Consider the following 24,040-nt stretch of genomic DNA (forward strand, 5'->3'; position numbering starts at 1 on the left):
TCACTTCTGTGCATCGCTCACACTTCTGTACGCGAGTCATTCATTTCATATTTCAACTAAAGAGGACGTCTTTGGTAATGGAACTTTCCAAAATCACAATCATGCCCGATGAAGGATTCGAATGCGCAATTCCTCGACATCACAGAGTCCAGCGGCTGTTGCATCTATCACGTCTCAATAAATCGGCACTTCTCAGATTCGTCTTCTAGAGACCTACTGCCAGTATACGGTAAGTTGCAATTTAGCGTTTCCTAGACACATGCTTCAGTCCTGATGGTCAGATCCACAAAGAAGACTGCTTAATCTCTGCACCTAGCTATTTACAACGACTGAGTAGGGATAACACCATTTTCTTCTTCTCAGGGATCGAAGACTGAGAGCTGTGGCCGTACTGCAGTAATTCTTTAGTCGAACAAACTGGTCCAGCCTCTATCGTGACGAGCATTTTTATCTAAAATAAAATAGGTTCCAAGCGGAAGGAAGAATGACGTCGATGACGAGATCATTACAGACGAAACACGAACTGCCGGCCGGAGTGGCCGCGCGGTTCTAAGCGCTTCAGTCTGGAACCGCGTGACCATTACGGTCGCAGGTTCGACTCCTGCCTCGGGCATGGATGTGTGTGATGTCCTTAGGTTAGTTAGGTTTAAGTAGTTCTAAGTTCTAGGGGACTGATGACCTCAGATGTTAAGTCCCATAGTGCTCAGAGCCATTTGAACCATTTTTGAAACACGAACTAGGGCTGGGTAGGAGGGGGAAAGAATTTGGTCGTCCTCTTTCGAAGGAACCATCCGGAAATTTGCCTTAAGCGAGTTAGGGAAATCTTGAAAAACTTAAATTTGGATGGACGTACGAGAATTTGAAGGGTCGTCCTCGCGAATACGAGTCCATTGTCTCACCACTGCCATTACCTCGGTCGGTAAGTGCCAATTCTTCCCCGCCCTATTTTTAAGATTGCTTACCTGTCAATGTTAAACTGCCTTCAGCTTATGTTTGCGATGTTTTATCAGTATTTCTAAGAAGAAGCCGATATCTGATGCGTTGGAAAGTTTTGACTGCGGCCGTACTAGTAGAGGAGCATGTTCTATGGTCATCAGTCCCCTAGAACTTAGAACTACTTAAAACTAACTAACCTAAGGACATCACACAACACCCAGTCATCACGAGGCAGAGAAAATCCCTGGCCCCGCCGGGAATCGAACCCGGTAACCCGGACGCGGGAAGCGAGAACGCTACCGCACGACCACGAGCTGCGGACAAGCCTAGCGGAACAGTATGAGCGATCGCCGTCCAGCATTTAAACTCTCAGCTGTCTGGAAATGACGTCGGAGATTGGTTTGGAAATGTAGACATCCACTATTCTTATTTGCTGAATACGTCCCTGCTCAGGTTCTTGAAGAATATTAATTGAAATTAGCGATGTGTAGTGGTGGAATAGCAGCTCGTGCTATTACTATGGGAAACTTACATTCCGTGGTGCATACAGAAGTGAAAGCTACACCCTTCTTAAATCTCGTTCCCTCTGTCTCTCCCCCCTGTGTGTGTGTGTCCAAGGAGCGAGGGTATGTGGATAGGCGTATACACAGCTCCGTCGAGACCCTCGCTATCGATACCGTATTCAGAATTTGCTCGATAGGTGGAGTCTGTAGGCGGGAGGCGAGGCTGCGTATTTGTTGTGGCGGTGCAGAGAAAAGGTGAAGGCGATGCAGCCGCGACCGCGCGGAGGGGAAGGGTGGGGAGAGGAGGGGACGGTGGTGGGGGCAGCGGGCAGGCGAGCCGGCGCAACTCCTCGTCGTCTGTTTTTCGAAAGATGTGGCCGTTTTATTATGCAGGTGTTACCTCTTTCGAACGGTCGCCAGCGAGAGCGGCATTCCTTCCACATGGAAAAGTGCGGATTGCGCGGAAATGGGTGCGCGTCGCTAGCGCAGGCAGCGTGGCAGCAAGTCGGCGGCGGTCGGTAAGTACGTGGGTGCCGCCAGCACATTCTTTGTTAGTCGCCGTCCCGCTGCCCCGCAATCTACCACTGCCGCTGTTTGGTGATGTCTAGAAGAATCAGCAGTGCCGGGGCACACAACGCTGCCCTCGTGTTTCTACTCGCAGTCTTTCTGCTGTCGCTTTCTTTTTCGGCTTTCCGTGCTCCGTCAGTTACGCTGTCATTGCTCCGTTTTAGGAACAATTATCGAGGAAGAATTCGGACGTTGCTTTGCGTTGCCGCTGTTGCGGTCTTCATTCGAAATACTGGTTTGATGCAGCTCTAGTCTCTCCTGGGCAAACCTCTTCATCTTCGCATACCTATTTGTTGGTTTACGGAATAAAAATCTTCGTTCTCCGCGAGTTATTTGTGGACCACCTTCCATTTTCCCACCCAAAACAATGCCGTAAGACACTGTAAGTAGCACTATTCTTATTAAGAATTTTTTAATTAGACACTCTTTGTCAACGTCTGCGATGTTGGTGCTAATAAATTGTTCCAAAGTTGTTCCAAACCTTAGAATATAAAGCCCAGCATATACTTATTCGATAGTTTGAAATGTTATGGCTAGATGAGAAAATATTTCGTCCGCGAGTTGCCTGTGGGTTGTACAAATATACGTATCAAATATATATGTTAAATAACGATATATATAGGTACTTCCTTTGTGAGCAGGTAATGTCGTTGATTACTGTTGGAACTTTATCGACAGTGAACGAACCGAAGATACAGCTGCATGTCACGGTTGCGTCCACTCAGAACTGAGACGTGGCCACAACAGCTTAGTCGGTTCCATAAACTGCCATTGTCTTACCATAGCGGAGGCAGCTGTATGTCGTGACCGACCGCGCCGGATGACACGGTCAGCGCGCACCGCTGTCGCATTACCTTAATCACTACATTTACATAGCAGATCGTGTTCCGATACGGCCGATTATTTAATTTCCTTTCCTTCAGCAGAAATCTTATTTACGTTCTTTTATACGTGGTGGGAGAACGAGAAGACAGTTATTACAAAAGTAACTTTCCGCCCTCAATGTTAATGCCCAGGTTAATACAAATAAGCTTTCTGCAGGAAATTACAAATTAAATGCAACAAAATATCAAATTGTACTCCTCGTACGAGATCTGTTAAGAGTTTTTGACTGCGCGAATGAATACAGGGATCGAAATCTTACTTGCAAATGCAATTCAAAAAATGGTTCAAATGGCTCTGAGCACTATGGGACTTAACATCTGTGGTCATCAGCCCCCTAGAACTTAGAACTAATTAAACCTAACTAACCTAAGGACATCACACACATCCATGCCCGAGGCAGGATTCGAACCTGCGACCGTAGCGGTCACGCGGTTCCAGACTGAAGCGCCTAGAACCGCACGGCCACACCCGCCGGCGCAAATGCAATGTCATTGGTTGTAAATAGGCGGAAAGTCCAGGTATTGTCTGATTACACTAGCACTGCTCAGTCATTGGAATAAGCCCCAACTGTGAAATATGTACATACCCTAACTGCTTTAAGGCAGACCGATCACATACATTTAATTGTGCTCTTGAGGGAAAGACAGATGTCACGGTGAGATGCACTGTAAGAAACCTAATTTTAATTCATCCGAGGAAGAGGTCACTTGCAAAACGGGCCGATTCTTGAATATTATTCGTCAGTTTGCATTTACGGAAGATGATCCATTGACTAGCCACACGATGCGACACGGGTTAATTTAATCAGCGCGAGATCGTCACAGTTATACACAACAATTTCCATCGGTAAACTCTACAGGAAAGACATTGTAAACGCTTCCTCTCACACTCCCTTCGAATAGTGGAAACACTGCGCCACAGATTTTTAAAAGTTAAAAGAGTGTCCAAATGAAGCCACCAAAAAGCTACTATTTAGAACACACAGTTTATTGCAATTAGTTTCAGACAGTCATCTTACTGCCGACATTCATCTCCATTTTTTTCATAATCTCTTCAAAGACTGTGTTTTCCATTACGGTCTAAGAACCATAATTCTTCCATCCACATATGTCCCACGTAATAGTTATGAATTACATGCATTAGGGGTTGTGTAGAGTCACTCGTACAATCCACCATACAAAAACGGAAAACGGAACGAGAAGGAAGGGAAATGATACCAGTATACAATGAACGCTCCTCCACATACTATACAGTAACTTACCCTTCCAGCATTCAACTCCGTGGATTACTTTATATGATTTTCCCAGGTGTAAATTTGCGAGTAAGAATTCATATTTAAATGTAGTTTCGAGAAACAGTTTTCGCACAATATGATACCAAGTGATGTGCCTATACTGGGACCGTACTGCAGAGATTGGAGCATTTGATATTTGTGCTGTAGAGTGCCCGCTTTTCAAACTAGAGCCTTCGAACGCTACGATGATGAAAATGAAGTAAAGTACAAGACGTGTTTATGGCAGTGTTGTCGGGAAACCGGCTGAAAAGGAAAGGAAGAGCAGAAACATCAGGAGAGGAGACCTATAGTGTCGTTAAGATATGGATAGAGGTAGAAACATTTGTCAGCAAAGTAGCTCGGATTGATGCGCTACAGGGGGAGCTCGTGTTGCAGAAGAAAAGAGACGTGACCCTGTGAGAGGAAGCGCCGCACAAGATGCGCAGGCGATACGCCCCCAGCCGAGGCGCACCTGCTTCCTGTACAATTACCCGTATACTGCACCTCTGTCGATCAAAGATATTGCGAGCCTCGCCCTCCGTAACATTTCGATAGCAGCGCACGCCGGCCGCATTTGACGGCGGCCACCTGGAGGGGGAACGCGCCATTATTACTCGACGCATCTGCCAAAAAATAGTCATTTCCAGTTCCGCTCGTCTGTTACGGGCGTGCGGAATGTTTGGCGTACGCTATCGCCGATATCTCGCTTACGTACTAATTGTAAGGCGAAGCGCGCAGTAAACATTGCACCTGCTTCCTGGAGAATCCCGCAGCTCAGCTGTTCTGGCCCTTTGTCTCGCTGGGGCATTCTCTCCCAGCGCAAAGACAACTCGCACGTCTTCTGACGTATCGCGAGCGCGTGGTGCTGCTGGCTTCGCTCAGCCTAAAGTCTATCACCGTTGCTCTAATTCTGTCGTGACTGCCAGAGGATGAAATATCTCGCAACATTTGCTCAGAATACAAAGAGGAGAAAGTGCACTTTGCAAAAGGCCGAGCGAGTAGCTACTCTGACCTCTCTACGTGATTTTTTTAAAAATAATTATTACTTTTATAATTTGTTGAATATGGCTTCACTTTTGAGCGCATTTTCGCAGCCGCTGCCTCGTTTCAATATGCATTTATTCTATGCAGTACAATTTTGTCAAAAATTGATGATTTTTTCTGGATGTTATAAATAAAACAACAAATTTAGGAATCAGTCACAAATCCGATCTGTAGTTTTTGGCAGATCTAGATCATAGCTATTGATTAGCTATCCACAGTGCGTTTACAGCCTGCCATATAGACTCGCCAGACTTGTGACAACACATGTTACTATACGACTTTAACATGTGCATAGCCAGACTGAGTTGGAATCTGGAAATCTACGTGTTAAAGTGGTATAGTGACGTGTGTTGTCATAAGCTTGACAGTCTATATGACTCCGTTTAAAGGCAGTGGGGATAGCTATTCAATAGATGAAATCTATTTTTTTTTCAGTGTATTGGCTTTCTGGCCGTGGTCATTCAGTGTAGTTCCCCCGCACAGCTACCGAGGCGCACCAGCTGAAATCTAGATATGCAGTCAAATACAGACTGGATTTGCGACCGATTGCTTAATTCTTTTTTTTTAAGTATACCACAGTCGCTGTACACAATTGTTCTGATGGAATCAAACTTGGTTATAGATTAAGGTTTGTTTACCTTGCCTTATGCTGCAGCCTCGAAGAAAACCAAAGAATAATTCACCGATCTGCATGCCGTTACATTTCTTATATGTTTTTTATTTGACTTTAGCTTAAAAGTAACAAATTAGGCCTGTAGGAGGAATATAACTGTCTATTTTCTTTCGAAAAATGTTTATTTTCATTTCTGTTGCACATAAGCAATCTTTCTAAATGGCATTTGACTTACCCAAACTCAAGCACATAAATAAAGTAAGAAGAGAGAGTGAAAACAAATGATACAGACTGCTGGAATATCACTTTCACAGATTTTTTTCAGGGTTACGACGTGGATAAAGGAGAATAATCTCTAATTTCCGTGCTTTTTTCCTTTTTTTTTTTTTTTTAGTTTCCTCGTTTCCTTCCGTCAGTATAATCTGTCGACTTGTAGAGTGTCAACAATATTTAAAAATAAGTAGAATTTTTGTATTTCTGTTTCGAAAAATATTATGTGCCACCGAATTAAGAAGCGAAACTGATCTGCTACATCAATGTTTCAAATTTTTGTTATGATGATGATCGTTAAGAAACCTGTAGCCGCCGATCTTCAGAAGCAGAATGCGTCCCACTACTTTTTTACTCACATACTCCTTTACGCAATGGAGTACAGTCTTCTAGAATTCTGTCAAGCAGCCAAATCGTGCCCCATGTCCATGATACATGATCGCGAACACACCATTATTTATCGTAACATTTAAAAAATTGAAATTAAAAATATCAAAACATTGAACCACACAATGCTGAAATGAAAGTAAGATTGACTAATAATAAAATATTCTGCTTTAGAGTTTACTTCATTTTAGAAAGGTTAGTAATCTGCAAGGAACTGGCGTAATGCAGACCAGTCTTTTGCGCAGTTTGAAAAAAACTGCGGAATAAACAAATCAGGATGGCTGTTATTTGAAATCCACCTGGACAAGATTGTGGCTTGACGGAAATACTGGCTTCTTGCTTGAATGAAGAAAAGTATTCATTTCTGTGCGTAATTAATAACGGAAATGAAATTTCCTTTACTATTAACAAGTTGAGTGACCACTGAAACTTAGCGCAAATACTTTAGGATGACAATGAATATCCATATAATTTTCCTAAAATAAAGTCTTACGAGAACTATGGCTGTGACACAATATAATACAAGAATTTGAAATTGAAAGAAGGAGATTGATACAAATTTGCTTTAAATACGTTATTTGCTATCTGACGTGTTCATCACCGATTTCGTCAGGTCTTCTTTCACCTTCTTGTGCACCTTCCCGTCACTAAAAGACCGAAATCCGAAGACACATGTAGGCCCGTAACATCTGTTTGAAGATGGATTTTTCAAATCCGACAAGATCTACAGAGTTGTCTTTTCTTTAAAAAAGAAAAAAACCAAAGAATTTCGCATAATTGAGTTATAGGTGTGCAGTATGGCTAAGTTGCTTCATAGAATTGTAGAAGACTGTACCTCTTTCGTGAAGGTGTCTCAAAACCATCGGTGTAGCGGATCCTGTTTCCGAGGATGGTTGGTTGTAAGCCCTCTAGGTTCACAACAGACATGGCTGAGTTAACTGAAGCTCGAATTCCATATATTTTCTCTCTGGAATGGTAGCGTACTACGTACCTAAAACCAGTTTTCGTATAATGATCTAAATACAGTCCATATTTACTGAGAAGCTAAATTAATCTTTTTTTTTTTTTTTTTTTTTTTTTTGCTCGCCATTTTCGTAAGCAGACAAGTACGAAATATTCTCGCAAGTGCCCATATTGTAATAAATGCGCACAGCCCTTCAATAGCCATGCAGAGTTGCTTTTGTAGTGCCGTACATTTAGACAAGGAATTTTCATATTTCACCAAATTGCCATTGATTTGCTTTATGCGTCTTGAAAAGTAATCTACTGTGTTTATGTGAGTTGTTAGCTAGTAGCTAGTGCAATACAATATTGTGCATGCATTTTAAACTAACATTATTTGATTCTTTCGTGTGTTCCAAAGTAGTAACGTTTGGTGCTTAATGAAGCAGAGTTTGATACTTGATATAATTAATGCTAACCTGAAATGAAACACCAATACAGCCCAACTGCAATCCCTACGAGGCGCACGCGTAGAGAATGTAAGCATTTTTATAGCCTACAGTAAGTTTTGCTTGCCGCTAGCACAGTACGTTTCTACTACTGAATATGACACTTCTACGTTTCAAAGCATTCTCTCGCAAGCGCATGCGAGACTGTCGCCACTTTGCTTCGGTCACAAATAACTCCCCTAAAGCTTCCACTGTTTACAGTGCAATATCCTTTTCCCATCTTCAGCTCGTAGCGCCTGAATAACACCGTAAACATTGTTGGCTGCACGCGCGCACCGCCTGCTACACCCCTGCTGCCGCTGCGTTCCCGCGCTGTTTCAAACTGGCTGCGGCCGCTAGAGGCGCCACCAGTCCGTCAACATCCCCACTCCAGCCAGCGCCGTACTCGCAAGCCTCGCTCGCAGTTTTTTTCAAAAAACAATTCCTGCAATCACCTGTGGTCGAAGGCAAAAATTTGTGTATTGCTCTGTAATATGAGCCTTTTGCGTGTAATGAGACAACTGCTGTGCCAAAAGCGTAAGCTCTGCACGAAACGCCGTACTGGATGCGTTAATTCTGCAGTACTGTATACCTTACATATTATTCACAGTACGGGTACACTACGCAACGTTCGGTGTAAAATCAGTCAGTGGAAACGATAAAATTCTGCAATTCTGCGTTTATTCTGAACCAGAAAAAATCGAGTGGAATACGGTATGCTACTTTTGTAGCAACATCTCGATCATCGACTCGAGCAGTTTCTCGGGGTCTCAGAGGCGTCGGATATTTACCGATTTTTTTCAGTCGTCCTAGAAAATTTTTGTGCTACTACTTTCCGACGATGTTTTTCACGATGGGAAATGTGCATATAACTTGGCCAGGTGCTCTAGCGCATCGACACTCGGGTCGAGCTGCTTCGACCTTAACTCCGATTCTTGTCGGACAAGTGCAGCTGAGCGCACGTCCTCGGAGGCGGGTTTCTTTTTGGCAGCGCCCAATTAGGCGGGGGGCGTGTGTGGCGCCTGAGCGGGTCAGTGGCCGCCGGCCCAGCCGGTTTGGCCAGACACAAAAAACCACTTGTCGCCGGCACACTGACACACTGGCTATGGCCCACGCTACCAGGGATTCCCCGGCGCAGTGCACTTGCTGGGGGCACCACTGTCTGCAGCCGAGTGCCTTTCGGACCGATTTAGCGTTTTAAGCGAACCGACACTTGTGCCCGAGTGTTTTTTATTTTATGTCGAAGGGTTAGAAGATGCAATAAGGGGTGATTCTTAAATTGTGAGTGTCGTCCCGTATTAACAGAACGGTAGCTGTAAGCCGTCGGCCCGGTCGCCGTCTCAATAGTGCGAGTGCTTGGGAAGGTGAGAGTGTGCACGGCGTGCTGCCTACGTGTCTCGGTGCGCGCTGCGGTCGCCGATGTGACGAAACTGATCCTGCCCACCGAGTAAGACACACACACACACACCGAGTGGGCAGGCTGTAAGAAGCTACTCAGTGCGAGGGTGCGCTTACCGACAGAAAGAGAGACGGAGCTAGGAGCTTACCGGGCAGTGGCCGGCGGGCACGGCGTCGAAAGAGTTGCGAGTGCGGCGCGGGGTTGTGAACAGCTGAGCGTCTTGCGGCGGCGCCCTGCCCCCGCCACGCCGCGCGCCCCCTCCCCGTCTCCTCGGTAGGGGGAGCGCAGAGAGGGGAGCGAAAAAATCACCCGCTCAGACGGCGACGCGCCAGTCTCGCCGGCGCACGCTTTTTTACCCCTACGAGTTATTCTTTCCCTCCCCCGCTTATTTTTTTCGCGTGTCTCTCTTTTTTTTCTCCCGCGGCGGGGTGAGGGGCGTCGACGTCGGCGTCGGCGTCGGCGGGGCCGCGCTAGGAGCGGCGCGGGGGTGCGGGCGGCGGAGGGACGAGTCTGAGGTCCGCGGCGGCGCACAAAGTCCTAAGGAAAGGCGGCCGGCGGGGAGGGGCTGCGGCGGCGCCGGCGGCGGGGGCGGCGGGGGCGGCGCGGGGGCGGGGGCGCGGCGTCGCGGCGACGTCTAAGCAGCGGCGCTCCCTTCCTTTCGTCCGCTTTGCGCCTCTCCTTCGCGGCGCGCGCGCGCGCTCTTCCTTTTCCGGGGGGGACAAAGGCCCTGCGCCTTCAGTCCGTGTGACGGCCGGCTCGGGGCTCGGGGGTTGCCGGCGTTGCACCGTCTCAACTTATAAGTCGGTCGTCCCGGAGGAGGCGCCTAGCAGTCGGTGGCGCGACGGCGGCGGGCTCACGTCTTCGCTCCCAGCTAACGCGGCGCCCGCGTGCGCCTGCTTCTTTTTGCAGGAGTGCCGCACCGAACTGACGCCGCCCGGCCAGGCTCACGACGACGACGACGCGCGAGTAAATGACGCGGAGGAGAAAAGGCAGCTGAGTGAGCCCGCACACTGACACTGAGGCGCCCAGTGCGCGCCCGCCGCCCCGCGTCCTTCCTCGTCGTCGCCGCCCGCTCGCCGGCGGACCGCACTTCTGCCCCCGAGACGTCCGACGCCACCTTCCAAGATTACGGACATAACTCTCAACTCGCTGCCGACGCCGTTGGATCTGCGAGCGACGCCGGTTCCCGACGCCATGTCGGCCGACGTCCAGCTCCAACAGCAGCAACAACAGCAGCAGCAGCAACAGCAGCAGCAGCAGCAGCAACAACAGCAGCGGTCGGTCTTCAAGATGGACCCGGACTTCTGGCAACAGGCGAGAGGGCCTCCGATGCTGGGGCCTCCGCAGACGCAGGGCCCCGGCCCGCAGCAGCAGCAGCAGCAGCCGCAGCAACAGCAACAGCAGCAGCAGCAGCAGCAGCAACAACAACAGCAGCAGCAGCAGGCCGGCCAGCAGCCGCCCCAGCAGCCGCCGCAGCAGCAGAGGCCGCCGCAGTCGTCGCCGCAGCTGCAGCAGCAGCCCAACAGCTCCGGCGCGCCTTCCCCGCCGCCGGACGACAGCAAGATGATGACCGAGAAGCTGGTCAACGAGTTACAGGTGAGCCGCGCGCCCCTATCCCCCTCCACACTTCTTTCCTCACAGTTCACACCTCTCCTCCACATTCGGCCAACAGTCATCCGCCGGCTTATTTACGTCACCGTATTTCGGGCGACAACCGCCCGCTTTGCGTAAACATTTGCGCCTAGCGCGTTCGACACGCCGGCTCCCGCCTCCTTACCTCCTTGTAGTTGTCGATGACGAGGTTACCGGAATGAGCTTGCAAATTATTACAAGCACACACACTCATTTTCTTATTTACACACGGGCCGGTGCTATTTATTGTATTTGGTAGCATCGCTCGTTTACACAACTTATAATGCTGCATCATATCGTATGTAATCAAATACCACACTGGCACATACGATTAGCCCATGCCGCGCTTAGCGTCTTCATCGCCACGGTGAAGATGACACGATGCATTTCCTCGTCATCTATGTTTCGTAAGAAAAACCTGTATGTGATTCTAATAATTTGCAGGCTTGCCGTTCGAAACAATTTCTATCACCCCGGCAGCCTCTTTAGCTAAGCTGAGCAAAGATTTTTAGACAAAGATGATTACTTAGAGACGTAGACAGTTTCTGTTCGTATGTTTTCAGTTTCAATATTATTCAAGAAATGTTAGTAGAGTGAACTCCGCGATCTGTAGCTATAATCGTGGAACTTTTACAGTTTGATTGTAAAGTGGCTTTACAAATAGCGCTACGAGTGAAATTGCGCGGTTTTACTGTCTATCACTTGTTCGGTGACTTATCTCGTGTAAGTCTTCTCATAGTCTTGAATTCCTAAGCGTAAGGAAGGTACGTCACTGCAGGTCTTGGCAGGAATTGTGTCGCTGTGCAAATACGCTTACTGTTGACTAAATAAAAATTAATACTCGTTACGGAACCCACCACATACTGTATTCTAATAATAGTCTAAAAATTAATGCTACGCGTCACTGTGAACTTTCGTTTGTCATATATTCGAACCTCTTGTGCCTCGGCAGCACCGATATTGTCGCAATGTCCAACGGGAAATTAAAAAAGGTTCGTGTTCATTTCTTTAGAATAAGGAAATGAGACTTGCCGTGCTGCGACTACATAGTTTCAGCGGACAGCCAGAGGGTAGCACGCAATTCCCAGCGTGCAAGTGGGCGTATATTTTCTACATTCTGCGTATCTGAACGAGACTCTCATACTGGAGTCAACGAGTAGAATTAGCCATTAAAATGATGCCTGATAACTATAGAAATTGGCGAATTTACCGTCTCCCGTTAAAGGCATGTCGTCTAATTTTTTATGTACCACACGCACAGAAGCACATAGGCCGAAATTTTCATCTTGAGTTCGGAATATTTTTATTTTCTAGATGCGCATTTTATTCTGCAAACATTATACGAATAATGTACTATCTTAATATACGAAATGAGCTTGCAAAACGAGTTTACTCTGTCCTTTTGCGTCGAATCAGCCGACTCGTATTCAGCGTAAATTGTGCCATGTTTACACGTTGTGAAGTGTTCTACCGTTATTAAGGAAGAGAACTTAGTTTCAATAAATGAGATCTAAAATTTAATAAGAAAATAAGCGGAGAATACCGAATCTGGACTGAAATGCCAATTTGCTGCAGACCCCCCGTGTGATGACGCTCTGTCGTTAGACAGGAAATCAAATAATTAAAACTTTTGTAATATTTGTGGTCTTGACGTAGAGGAAATTATTTTTACGCGAGAGGATAGTTCTGAGTGACGTCAACTCTGGTTTTAAATCATCGCTCTTGACATACTTGCAGAATTTTGTTGAGTTTTAGATACCCGGAATCAAATACTATTTAGTTTTATGCTGTCACCAATCATGCAATGTTTATGAAGAGAACTACAATTTCAGTGCATGCTGGTAAGCTTACATGAGTTAGCAGTATTCTTACTTTTTAGATATGTCACGCGCTTTGCATCAAAAAGTACTGTCAGACTGCGCTCTCTCGCAATAAAATACGTCAGCAGTCTAGAGACGCTTGACGGATTTGATTTTCAATACGAAACCCTGATAAAATTCCACTGTAGTAATTTTGTACATAGTGCATATGAAATTTAAATTTGATTTTCTGATGATTCTGTGGGGAAATGAAATTCTTACCGGTGACCCACTGTCAAGGAACTTGCTCGAGCTTAGAACTAGGCATAAAATATTTTGCGTTGATTTTCGTGTGTAGCATTTCGCTTCGTACAATCTGAATATATCGCGAATAGTAGAATCTTGTTATATGAAAACAATGTTCCGACAAAATTTCCTCGTGCTGTGCGCGCGACGGGAGAGAAAACGCAAAACGGTTTTTGTAGTGTTCCGAGCTCTTCTGCGACGTTCGCTTCACTAATATAGAGTGTTGCTTGTAGCTGCAATATTTAATATAATATCGGAAATCTGGTACTGTAACCCTATAAAATTTTTGAACAATTTTTTTATTTTAATAAATAAAATAGTGTGACAAAGAACTATCCTTTCTCCTGATAGTAGAGAAGAGGAAGGCAGACAGCTAGGGCCCTGTACAATTATTGCTTCCATCGTATCCTTATCCTTTAGTTGTTCTGTTAGCACCTGATAGTATAGTTTGTGCAGTGCGATTTTATTATATTTCGCTAGCTTCTAAACATCTCATATGTTTATAGAAGACAATCCTATATTTAATATGAAGAACGTGCTACTCACGTTTGCATTGCTGCAACATTATGATAGCTCTGTAAATAATATTAAATTTTTTCTGCATGATTGTTTGTCAGTAATAATAATACCCTATCACTTATTCGGCAAAGCGTCAGAAACATATCAGTAAATCTAAAAATCCCAGTTGTTTTCTTTTGTGTATCAATTGTAAGAAGAGTCTGTTAAACAGCGCTTCTTCTCATATCTAAGAGAGCATGCTAGTAAGATTTTTAAATTAGAAAATATACGCCTAGTCACTTGTTCCAGAAAATACACCTAACAAGATCAATATGCAATTATTATCCAATCAGAGTTCAAGTTTTCTAAGATCATTTGGAATTTACTCGACTCTATCATACAATTTCTGCTAATACATGTTGCAAGCAATGTTTGTTGTATGTTTTTTATTATTTTAAAACTAGAATTAGACGCAGTATAATGTCCCGTTCACTGTAGCTAAATCTGTGTAATAGAATCACCTAATATCTATCGAACTGTATGTCATGTTACAAAATTAACGTTTTATTTATACAGATGACAAAACTCTTACATACATAGTTCTGAAATATTCACTATTTTAGATTCTCTGATCTCTAATACTGAAATTTTGCACGCATAGTTTTCAGCTCGCGGTAATATTGAGTTCCACTGTATTTACAATAGTAATGCCAGTTCGTTTTATAAGCAGTAGTTACATACATAATTCTGAAATATTCACTATTTCAGGTTCTCTGATCTCCAATACTGAAATTTTTCTACGCACAGTTTTCAGCTCGCGGTAATATTGAGTTCCACTGTATTTACAATAGTAATGTCAGTTCGTTTTGTAAGCAGTAGTTTGTTTTACCAACAGAAACTGTCTAACAGAGCTGTCGACTTCCTCTGATGTTTGCTTTTGAGAAAAAAAGGTCATTATTTTAACCGAATGAAGCAAAAGTATTCGGAGTGTAACAAGGGAAGAGAAAGAACGAAACTATATAGTTAACTGTTTTCATAATGTAGGTCTTTCAGAATTTTTGAAACTGCATACACTAAGATGCTAACACTGCAGAGCGTAGACGATGCTCCCGTATTTCGAAAAAAGCTGTTAATACCTGCAGAACTTCTTGGAATAATGTTTTAGCTTAGATATTTATCCTTTCCTTACAATTTAGATATAATTTCAGATGAATTTTTGTTTCCATAACAGTTAAAATGACTCTTTTCGGAATGGATGTCGTTGCTCATTTTGCAATAAATTTTAAGATTTAAAAAGAAAAGCGATTCAAAATGAGTTCTCTGTTACTTTCAGATAATCGCCACTTGTGTGATATGCTATTCGTGTTTTCATTGCTTAGCTGCACGCGGCTACTTCAACAAAGATAAAGTTTTATACTGTTTGTCGATGACGACGAAAAGTCCCACGCGGTTTTAAACGTAATGTCATTTCCGTATAGAGTGTTTCGTATATTTGTCATTATTATTATCGTTTCAAGACGAGTGTTCCTACTGAATAAAAATTTTTCGTCATTACTATACTTAGTGGGCTATCGGAGGAGTAGTGAAACGGTACATAAAAAAAATAATGCGTTGAAGCAAACGGGCTCTAGGCAGAAGTCAGTTTTCGCAACGTAATATACCCGCCACGGATACCTTAGATTTTTCATGTAATGACATAACCCGGCAAAAAATATCTAAAAGAATTTACATTTTTTACATATTTTTATTATTACCGTTATTTTCAATTTTTATGCCTGCTTGTGAAAGAGAATAACTATACATTTCAGACTGTAACGAAGGTAGCAATTTTTTGACTCATGTTATTTTTGTATTACGTTTTCCACATTGTAACTTTTTTGTTAAAAACGAGGAAGATAGTTTTTTCTGATGTTTGCTTATGATTCTTTTGTTTTGTACAGGTACATGTGATACTAGAACGACTATTCCTAAAACGATCTTTTCTGTTGTATCAATGATCAACCTAAGTAACGCGCAGCCTGAGGGACTCAGTAATTTTCCACGTAGTGAAATACATAGCGGTTGCGTGACCCCGCCATCATCAACAACGACGGAGAGATTAAAATTCAGAAGGACAATTCAGAATAAAAAGACGTGCCCAATATTTAATACATGCTAAATTACTGCCACTGAATTTTACTCGTGGAAAGAGTATAATGAAAACGCCAAACTATCTCAAATAACTTAGTGATGCTTTTATTATTTAAAAAGAATACAGTAATTACAGACAGCTCAAACTAAATTCCTAGAACTCCGAAACATAGCTACGGGCGGTTTTTTTTTTCTCTTGGGACTTGGAGTTGTTTTTGTGAGGGTGATGTTATTGGGACTGCGAGAGATCACACAGTCTCTTGTACTTTGTTAAGTTTTTCGCCCATTCTCACAAAAAATCTGAAGAACTAATATCGAACCTAGGAAGGGAGGGCGGCACGGAACCGTACTTTTGCAACAGACGTGATATTCGGATAACACAGGAGGCTCCGCTGTGCTAATAACCGAAACAGTTTCTTCCGTTAATATAAATAATTTTATGGGAAGCCGAGATTCACGACTGGTGTAAGACGACATGGTCTTGCTAACTACCTCCTAATAACACCTTCAAACCGCGCCACGCAATCACAGAGCAGTGATGATCAAAATTTTTTTTAACGATGGCACGAGCATTTTATCGGATCAGCTATGTGAATTACGAATGCTGTTGATGTCGTCATCAGGGAAAGTAGCTGCAGCACTAAAAGGCATTCATGATTAATGAAGTTAATAAGCGATTAGCAAATGTCCATCGGAAAATTGCAGTCGTCGGTTCTGCATCCGCCAACTTCAAACCAAGTGTTAAATTATGCGTATCGAAAAATGCAATAATTACGGGCAGCTCGAACTAAATTCTTAAAAACTCCGAAACATATTTCTGCGCGGTTTTGTTTTCTCTTAGACATGGAGTTGTTTTTACGAGGGTGATATCGTTGGGACTGCGAGAGATCAAACAATCCCTTGTACCTTGTACTTTGTTAAGTTTCTGTAAATAATTTTACTAGAAATTTTCTGTTGTAATATGTCCTGAAATACTTACTGTTCGTCGTGAAATTAATAGCAAGTTATGTTGACACGAGTCATAATTTAAGAATGCTAGCTGTATTTCTGTCCGTTCAAAAAGCAATTGGGTACCCTTAGCGAAGCTGCCCTCCATTGCGTAACGGCCATAATGACGAAATTACAGGCATCGATGCAGGTGCAAAACTCGGGAACCGAGACCAACGATAGTCGTGTTACAAAATACACAGTCCATGTAAAAGTAGATCATTTAGAACAATGGAGAGATGAAGCGTCGTTAATAAATGTTCCACAATCGAAAGACTTGCAGGGGCACTGCTACGAGGAAACACTTTTGGATGTTTTCTCGCAAGCTGTATAACCACCATAACCACCAAATGAAAAACAATACGGTTGAAGCATTTTTTGCAAAAGATTTACTCTTCTAACATATGTGACGTGGAACCGATAAATTTCAGGCAGTTCAAATGTTCCCATCGATCAGCCACAATTGGGAATCGCCACTGCCAACTCTTTGAAGCGACATTCTAATATAAGTACCTTGTTGCTGGCCGGTCGAGGATATATATTAGGAATACTAAAAATAAAAATAAAAAATTCAGACTAAAAACAGCCTTGGTAGTGAAGTTATTTGATATCAACAACGTTTTTCACCCTTTTGGGGCATAATCAGATTGTGTAACAGTAGCTGGGTATGCAACCCATCCGTCACACAGCCATACAAAATGGAAAACGAACGTGTAAATAACTGGATATGTAATCCATACATCATAAAAATGTAAAGTGGACTTTGAACACACCACACGAAAAAATGAATTGATGCGTTCTCGTGTAATTTCGCGGAATTTTGAGAAAACAGTTACTGTCGACCGTGCGTAGTTTCATAATTGTGGACTGTATGCAGAAGGAATCTGTAGTGATAACTATGAATACGCGGTATTGCGACTATTGTGTGGCAGGAACACAGAAAACTGTTCGTGCCCCCAACAGTCGAGACGTCAGTTGATTAAAAATCTGTTCGGATGAAGGGACTTGGAACATACGTGAGAATATTATTTCGGCCTTGAAGTGACGTGGAGCCGCGGTAATACGGTGGACTCACGTTCAGGAGGATTGGGGTTCATATCCCAGTACGGCAACTAGCCGTGGTTCCTCTGAATCACTTAGGACGAGTACCAGCGTGGTTCCCACTTTTCCCCAATCTATGCTCGTGCTCCACCTGTAATGACCGCATCACTGACGGTGCCCTAACCCTAATTTTTCTTTCTTCTTTTCAGTTGTTTCCTAATTGATGGCAACTTAGAAATGCGCTGTCCTGAGAAGCAGTAAGTACGGGAAGAGCGATGTAGCATTCCCGGATCCCCGACACTTTCAGAGCCCACATTCATTAAAATGACAGAGATAAGTGTAGTGAGACCTGAAGGGGTCCTGAAACTATTGTACACAGCGCGATAACAAAACCAGTACTCTTGCCAGTGCAATAATTTTGTTCACGCCAAGCACAAATTTCATCTGCAACGCTGCTCTCATTTAACAATAATTTTTCAGTCCCCATACTAGAAGAGGAGACGATAATATCAACAGGAACTATGATACGCAGTGAAACAAGCGACAATCGTCAATATGTTCATCATCCACTGATGAGCGTTATGAATAATGTCGATTCATTTCGTGCAGTAAATAAAGATTTACTCTCCTAACATATGTGATACAACCGATAAATTACAGGCATCCTACTCAGCAAAAGTACAAGAGATAAATTCCTTTCATCTTAACCAGTTAAGGTGAAGTTTAGGGACCTCGTGGGTTGGGACTTCGGAACCCTGAACGCCTGAAGCGAAATGACAGTCGTCAAATTCCTAGCCATGTTGACGTCATTCTCCTGCATAATAATCACAGATACGGTCATCATTTTAGGGCAGAGGTCACTTCATTATAGCCTTGTGATAAAATAAAGAGAATAGTGGACGGTATTTAAACAACTTGGGAAGATTAATTAAATTTTAATCGTGTCAGATAATCCGGGACGAGCCGCAGCGTAGAATTTAGGTGAACAGTTGGTGATACTACCACAAAAGCTTTCCGTAACATATTCGACTATCGCGGAAATTCGCATCGCATCCGAGTTCCGTTCGAAATAGTAAGGGGGCGCGCTGAAACGGGCAAAATCTGAAGAGGAGGGTGAGGGTGTGTTGTCGAGGCGCGTGCTGTGGGCGCGAGTGCGCATGCGCGGAGAGCGATGCCGCCGTAGAGACGCGCCGTGGCCGCAGTCGAGCGCGCTTCGTCGCCCGAGCAGCACGCGTCTTGCCGAGCTGGTCCGGCTCCGCTCCCTCCTCATTCCCCCCCCCCCCCCCCCCACCGCCCCGGACCACAACCTGGCGGACCCGAACCCGCGTTCCAGGCCCCACGCGCATTCATTTCAGTACCACACCTGTCATACCACCCTCTCAGCCGTACACCTATTTGGAGTTTATGTGCCTTAAGCAAACATCGTTTTCCGAGGCAATTTTTGCTGTATGTAACACTTTTAGACACCCGCGGGTATCAGAACCACCCCTAATGGGACAGTGGGATATAAGTATTTACTCTTACCTGGTGATCTGCTTCATTAAAAATAACTCTGATTACCCATCACGGTCCGTTACCCTAAGTGTACTATTAACAGTTTTTGTACTTCAACTCGTGAGACGTATATCACATTGTTTTGTACATCGTAACTCTTTTCGATCAGCTTGTTTTCGTCCTCATTATCGTATTTGGTAATCGTGTTATATTGCCAACTACAAAATTCGAACAACATATCGTTGTCCGTTAAAAAAAAAAAGTGCTAAAAACTTGAAATAAAGGCTAAATACAGAAACCGTGTTCATCTTCTCAGTTACCTTGTAACGTCTAATGCTTGACCCTTTGACGTCGTAAATATTTGCATCGAGTCTGTTTATAAGTTTGACAGTTGTATAACCAGTCTTATCTAACGAAATTTGAAAGATCCGTTTTGTAAGAAGCTGCTTCCTGTGAAGGTAACCATACGCGGAAGAAATTTAAAAAGAAATTCGAAGCGGACGGCTGTCGGCGTAGCCGCGCGACCGCCTTTCCGTCAATTATTACTAAATTATGTTCTCAGCGGAGGCCGGATATTGACTATGCCTTGTAATAGTAACGTGATTGAGTCCACCCGCAGCCTCCACGAATTCAATTTCCTCCGACGGCTTTCAAAAACTGCGTGAAGCCCAAAATGTGATTCACATTGCTCCCCTCCCTCTCCTCCTCCTCCTCCACCTCCACCCCCTTTTTCAGCTGCCTTCCTACTTCTTCCTTCCTTTGCAAGAATTTGTATACAGCAACAAAGGATTAACTGTTGTTTAGATTGCACGCCTGTTGAGGTTTTCGTAAATGAAACTGAAATTCAATGCGCGCCGTTCAAACAAGAGCATTTCCAATAACATTGATTCATACATTTGTAATGAGGACTGTAATGAGAAAAGTGACAACGGCGAATTTTCCCAATTTTTATTTGAGCATATGAAAAAACGTATACGTATACATCAGAAACGGTGAGACATCTAGCAATTTAGTGGGACGCATTATTACGTCCTTGTCGGTTGTTTGAGAATAAAAATAAAACTGGATACACTAAGAACACCCCTAAAGTTTATCTCCAGTTTTGACATATAATTTAAACTCGATATTACGCCAATCAAAAATGATACAGTTTCACGGTGGACTAGGGGTAATTTTGTTTTTGTTTTCATCTAAATAATATATAATCCTTATTTCCGCAACCTTGATAATTCTGGAAAGAAAAGTGTTCGTACAGATTTCACTCGAAGAAAAATAATATTTGAGAAAACTCGTTTCGTTATTAATGTTCACGTCAGGCACTTAGTTCTGATTTTTTATGACTCGAGAGTTATTGTATTTGCTTTCTGTACTTCAACTTTGTAGAACTCATCCATCATCTTGTAAACAGCGCCCGTCCTCTTTTCTTCTGACAGATCACAGACCGCGAGTCAAAAATCGGGACGGAGTGACATCGTAGGCCCTTAAAAACACAAGGTCGCGCTCAATAACTGTTCCGACACGAATGTACTTTTAGCTATCGGGCGATTTGTATTATATTTCGTGGAGTAGAGTTCATTTTCAATTTAGCAAGAAGGAACGTTGTCATCCACAAGTTGAGAGAAGCTGTTCGATATAGTTTTACCGAGTGTGCCTCCCTTGTGTATCGCTCGCTTAGCCAAGTCATAACTTATCACACCACGATACCCACTAATTATAAAATACTTACTGAAATATTCTGTCTTAAGATCTCTGTTTCTTGTATGCAAGAAAGCGAAATCTAGATTCGCGATTATTGCTGTTTATTTTGTGCATAAGGATACTTGTATTTTGAAACCGAATTTTATTTCTGTTTGTAGGAAATAACAAAAAATAAAATTCTCTTCCATACGAGGAGTAATAGCCGTTCTTATGTACAAGGCAAACAGCACTGGAACAGCAACTGAGAAAGGATGCCTGCAAAATATTAACAATATATTTGGTATTATCGTTTACTGCTAATCAAGAACAAAGAATTATTGTTTCTATTATCTATACAGATGGTAGCAACTGAAACTACCGCAGTCATCCAAATGATTAGCCTTTTAAATTTGTAAAATATTTATAGGACATACGTCAAAATCATGCAAGACGGTACATGAAAAATAGAAATGCTCGTGAAACAGGGATCCACAGCTACCAGTTCCTATTACACATTATAAGTACTGTCCTACGAGTTTCGTGAAAAAAGACATACTTTAGTGTCCGCTTTATACCATTAAAAAATTATTGTTTATATCACTCAGAGAAAACTAGATATTATTTCTAAAATCTTACATGTTACAGCCAATTTAATTAAATTTCTCTGTTTCGTTTCTCCCCCGATTAAATCTTTTACACTGTATGAAACAATAACGACAGAAACTATCCTGTCGGGATGGAGCTGAGGTCACGTTTACGGTAGGATATTGTTCTGAGAGTCTAGTTCCGCTAGCACTTTTCTGGTACAGTGGGAAGAAGATAAACTATCTAGGAAGCCACTTTGGCATCTCGGAAGAGAACGTCCATGTTTTGCTGTTGTAAGATCATCTCTTACTAGATATTTGCACTCATCTAAAGAAAAGAAAAACAAATACAGCTGAAAAAGGCGTCAGTGAATGACGATTTATCTCACGTTACCAGCGTAAGTTAATTTCAGGCGCTTTACCCCACTTAACTGTTCGTTTGATTTCGTTTTAATGACGACTAACTCGAACTGGATTATATGCTGATAATCGCTTCCTTTTGATGACGACCAACTTGAAGTGGATTATACGCTGATAAACACAAGATTACCATTAATGCACGAAAAACAGCTGCAAACGTTGCAGGACGCCAAGTAACTTTTACATGAATCGGCCATGAAGTTACCGAAACTAAGGACCAAATTTTTGGGCGGTACTTCCTCGCAAGGTCTTAAAAAAATTCGCGATTGCGGACAGCATTGCTTCATTGAAGTAAATAGTAAACAATGGAAAGAAATGATTCATCGGGTGAGTTTTAGCGGTAAAGCTCGGTGGACAAGAAAATAATCGGTAAAGTAGCACTGCGCGGTGAGATATGGCAGTCCCATTCCCAAACTTAGAACAGCGAAATAGTTTAGCTTTCTTTCCGTAATGAAGCCGAGCGCATACACAGCTGAGCAAATAGTCTCTGTTCTGTTTGAGTATAATAATTGCCGAATCATTCACTGATTAATTCCATTAAAATATTCAAGCATCATTAAGTGAGAGGGTGATCCGAGTACCACTGGGGGCGTGGTGTCCTTCTATCTAAATTGCTGGGGTATCCTAAGTTTCACGTGAATCCAAAAAATGGTGATGTTTGACAGTTTTTACTAGCGCAAAATGTTTTCACAGGCGAAAGTCTCCTTTTCGGAATCCCACTGTACAACTGGCTAAAGTGAGTATTTTCCGTACCGCAATAGTAGTATTTAGTGATTGGGCATTTGATTTGAATTTATAATCGATTCGGTGTCCTTCGCCAGATTGCCACGCGATGTCCGAACAATACTTAAGTGTAGTGTAGTATAGTAATTGTAAGAGGCATCTTACAGCACAGAGCAGCGTTCATTTTAATACCCATCGGGGATGAAATAACATCTGCAGACTCTACACTGAGCGAGAAAACCGGTATATGAAACTATGTGCGATTCCTGTGTGCACCGCGAAGGGCATTAAACACAAGGAGTGCAGTGTGAGGCCCCCGATAAGGCTCAGATAAGGAACTAGGCAGTGATAAGCAACTGGGCTGAATGCAGTAACGCCGCGAAATCAAAGCCACACTGCCCGTGTAACGGAAAGCATGCCAATGTCAGAGTCAGATAAGACCACAGCTTAGTCCTGCTATCCAGGCAGTTCACACTCTTGCTGCACAATTTCTGTTCCATTAACCTGTAACCTGTTTGCTTAGGTTGTGAGGTACATTACTCGTTACTTTCTCACTGGACCCTGGTAGAGTCTACGGCTCAGTTACATACAGAGGCCCCTGTCCCAGAGTTCTGCCAGTGCCTCAAGGAAAAATAAATATTTATATAAATGCACGTAGTTGACATTCGAAGCGTCCTATTATGTGGGTACGCAGGGTCTAGTCTGTAGGGCAGTAACCACACCTGATGGCTAAGACCCACAAGAGTAACTCAAGTAAATAACATATATACGACTGCAAAACATGAAAGGGACGGATTAACTGACAAGGGAACCTCCCCATCGCACCCCCCTCAGATTTAGTTATAAGTTGGCACAGTGAATAGGCCTTGAAAAACTGAACACAGATCAATCGAGAAAACAGGAAGAAGTTTTGTGGAACTATGAAAAAATTTAGTAAAATATACAAACTGAGTAGTCCATGCGCAAGATAAGCAACAAGAAGGACACTGGCAGTCAAGGAGCGCCGTGGTCGCGTGGTTAGCGATAGCAGCTACGGAATGAGAGGTCCTGGAGTGAAAAGTTTAATTTTTTTATTTTCAGTTTATGTGACAAACTCTTATGTTTTCATCACTTTTTTGGGAGTGATTATCACATCTACAAGAAAACCTAAATCGGGCAAGGTAGAAGAATCTTTTTACCCATTCGCCAAGTGTACAAGTTAAATGGGTCGACAACATATTCCTGTCATGTGACGCACATGCCGTCACCAGTGTCGTATAGAATATATCATACGTGTTTTCCCGTGGAGGAATCGGGTTTTGCGGTGCGGTCGCAAAACGCAGACACTAAACTTATTGCAGTGAACAGACACCAGAGACGTCAATCAACGAACGGACATATCATAACTTTGCGAAAATAAAGAAAGTTAAATTTTCAGTTGAGGGAAGTCTTGAACCAAGGAC

At 43.3% G+C, this 24,040-nt stretch overlaps 1 protein-coding gene across 1 annotated transcript in view; it reads left to right on the forward strand.

Annotated features, from left to right (window-relative positions):
• Positions 1 to 1,838: 1,838 nt before the first annotated feature.
• Positions 1,839 to 24,040, forward strand: part of LOC124721099 — a 336,010-nt gene continuing 313,808 nt past the window's right edge. Inside the window, exons 1-2 of the mRNA XM_047245919.1 lie at positions 1,839 to 1,957; positions 10,217 to 10,903. Of these exons, the coding sequence (XP_047101875.1) occupies positions 10,502 to 10,903 (402 nt within the window). The 5' untranslated portion in view covers positions 1,839 to 1,957; positions 10,217 to 10,501. The remainder of the gene's footprint in view (positions 1,958 to 10,216; positions 10,904 to 24,040) is intronic.

Source organism: Schistocerca piceifrons, chromosome X, assembly GCF_021461385.2.
Source record: "Schistocerca piceifrons isolate TAMUIC-IGC-003096 chromosome X, iqSchPice1.1, whole genome shotgun sequence".
Lineage (NCBI taxonomy): Eukaryota > Metazoa > Arthropoda > Insecta > Orthoptera > Acrididae > Schistocerca > Schistocerca piceifrons.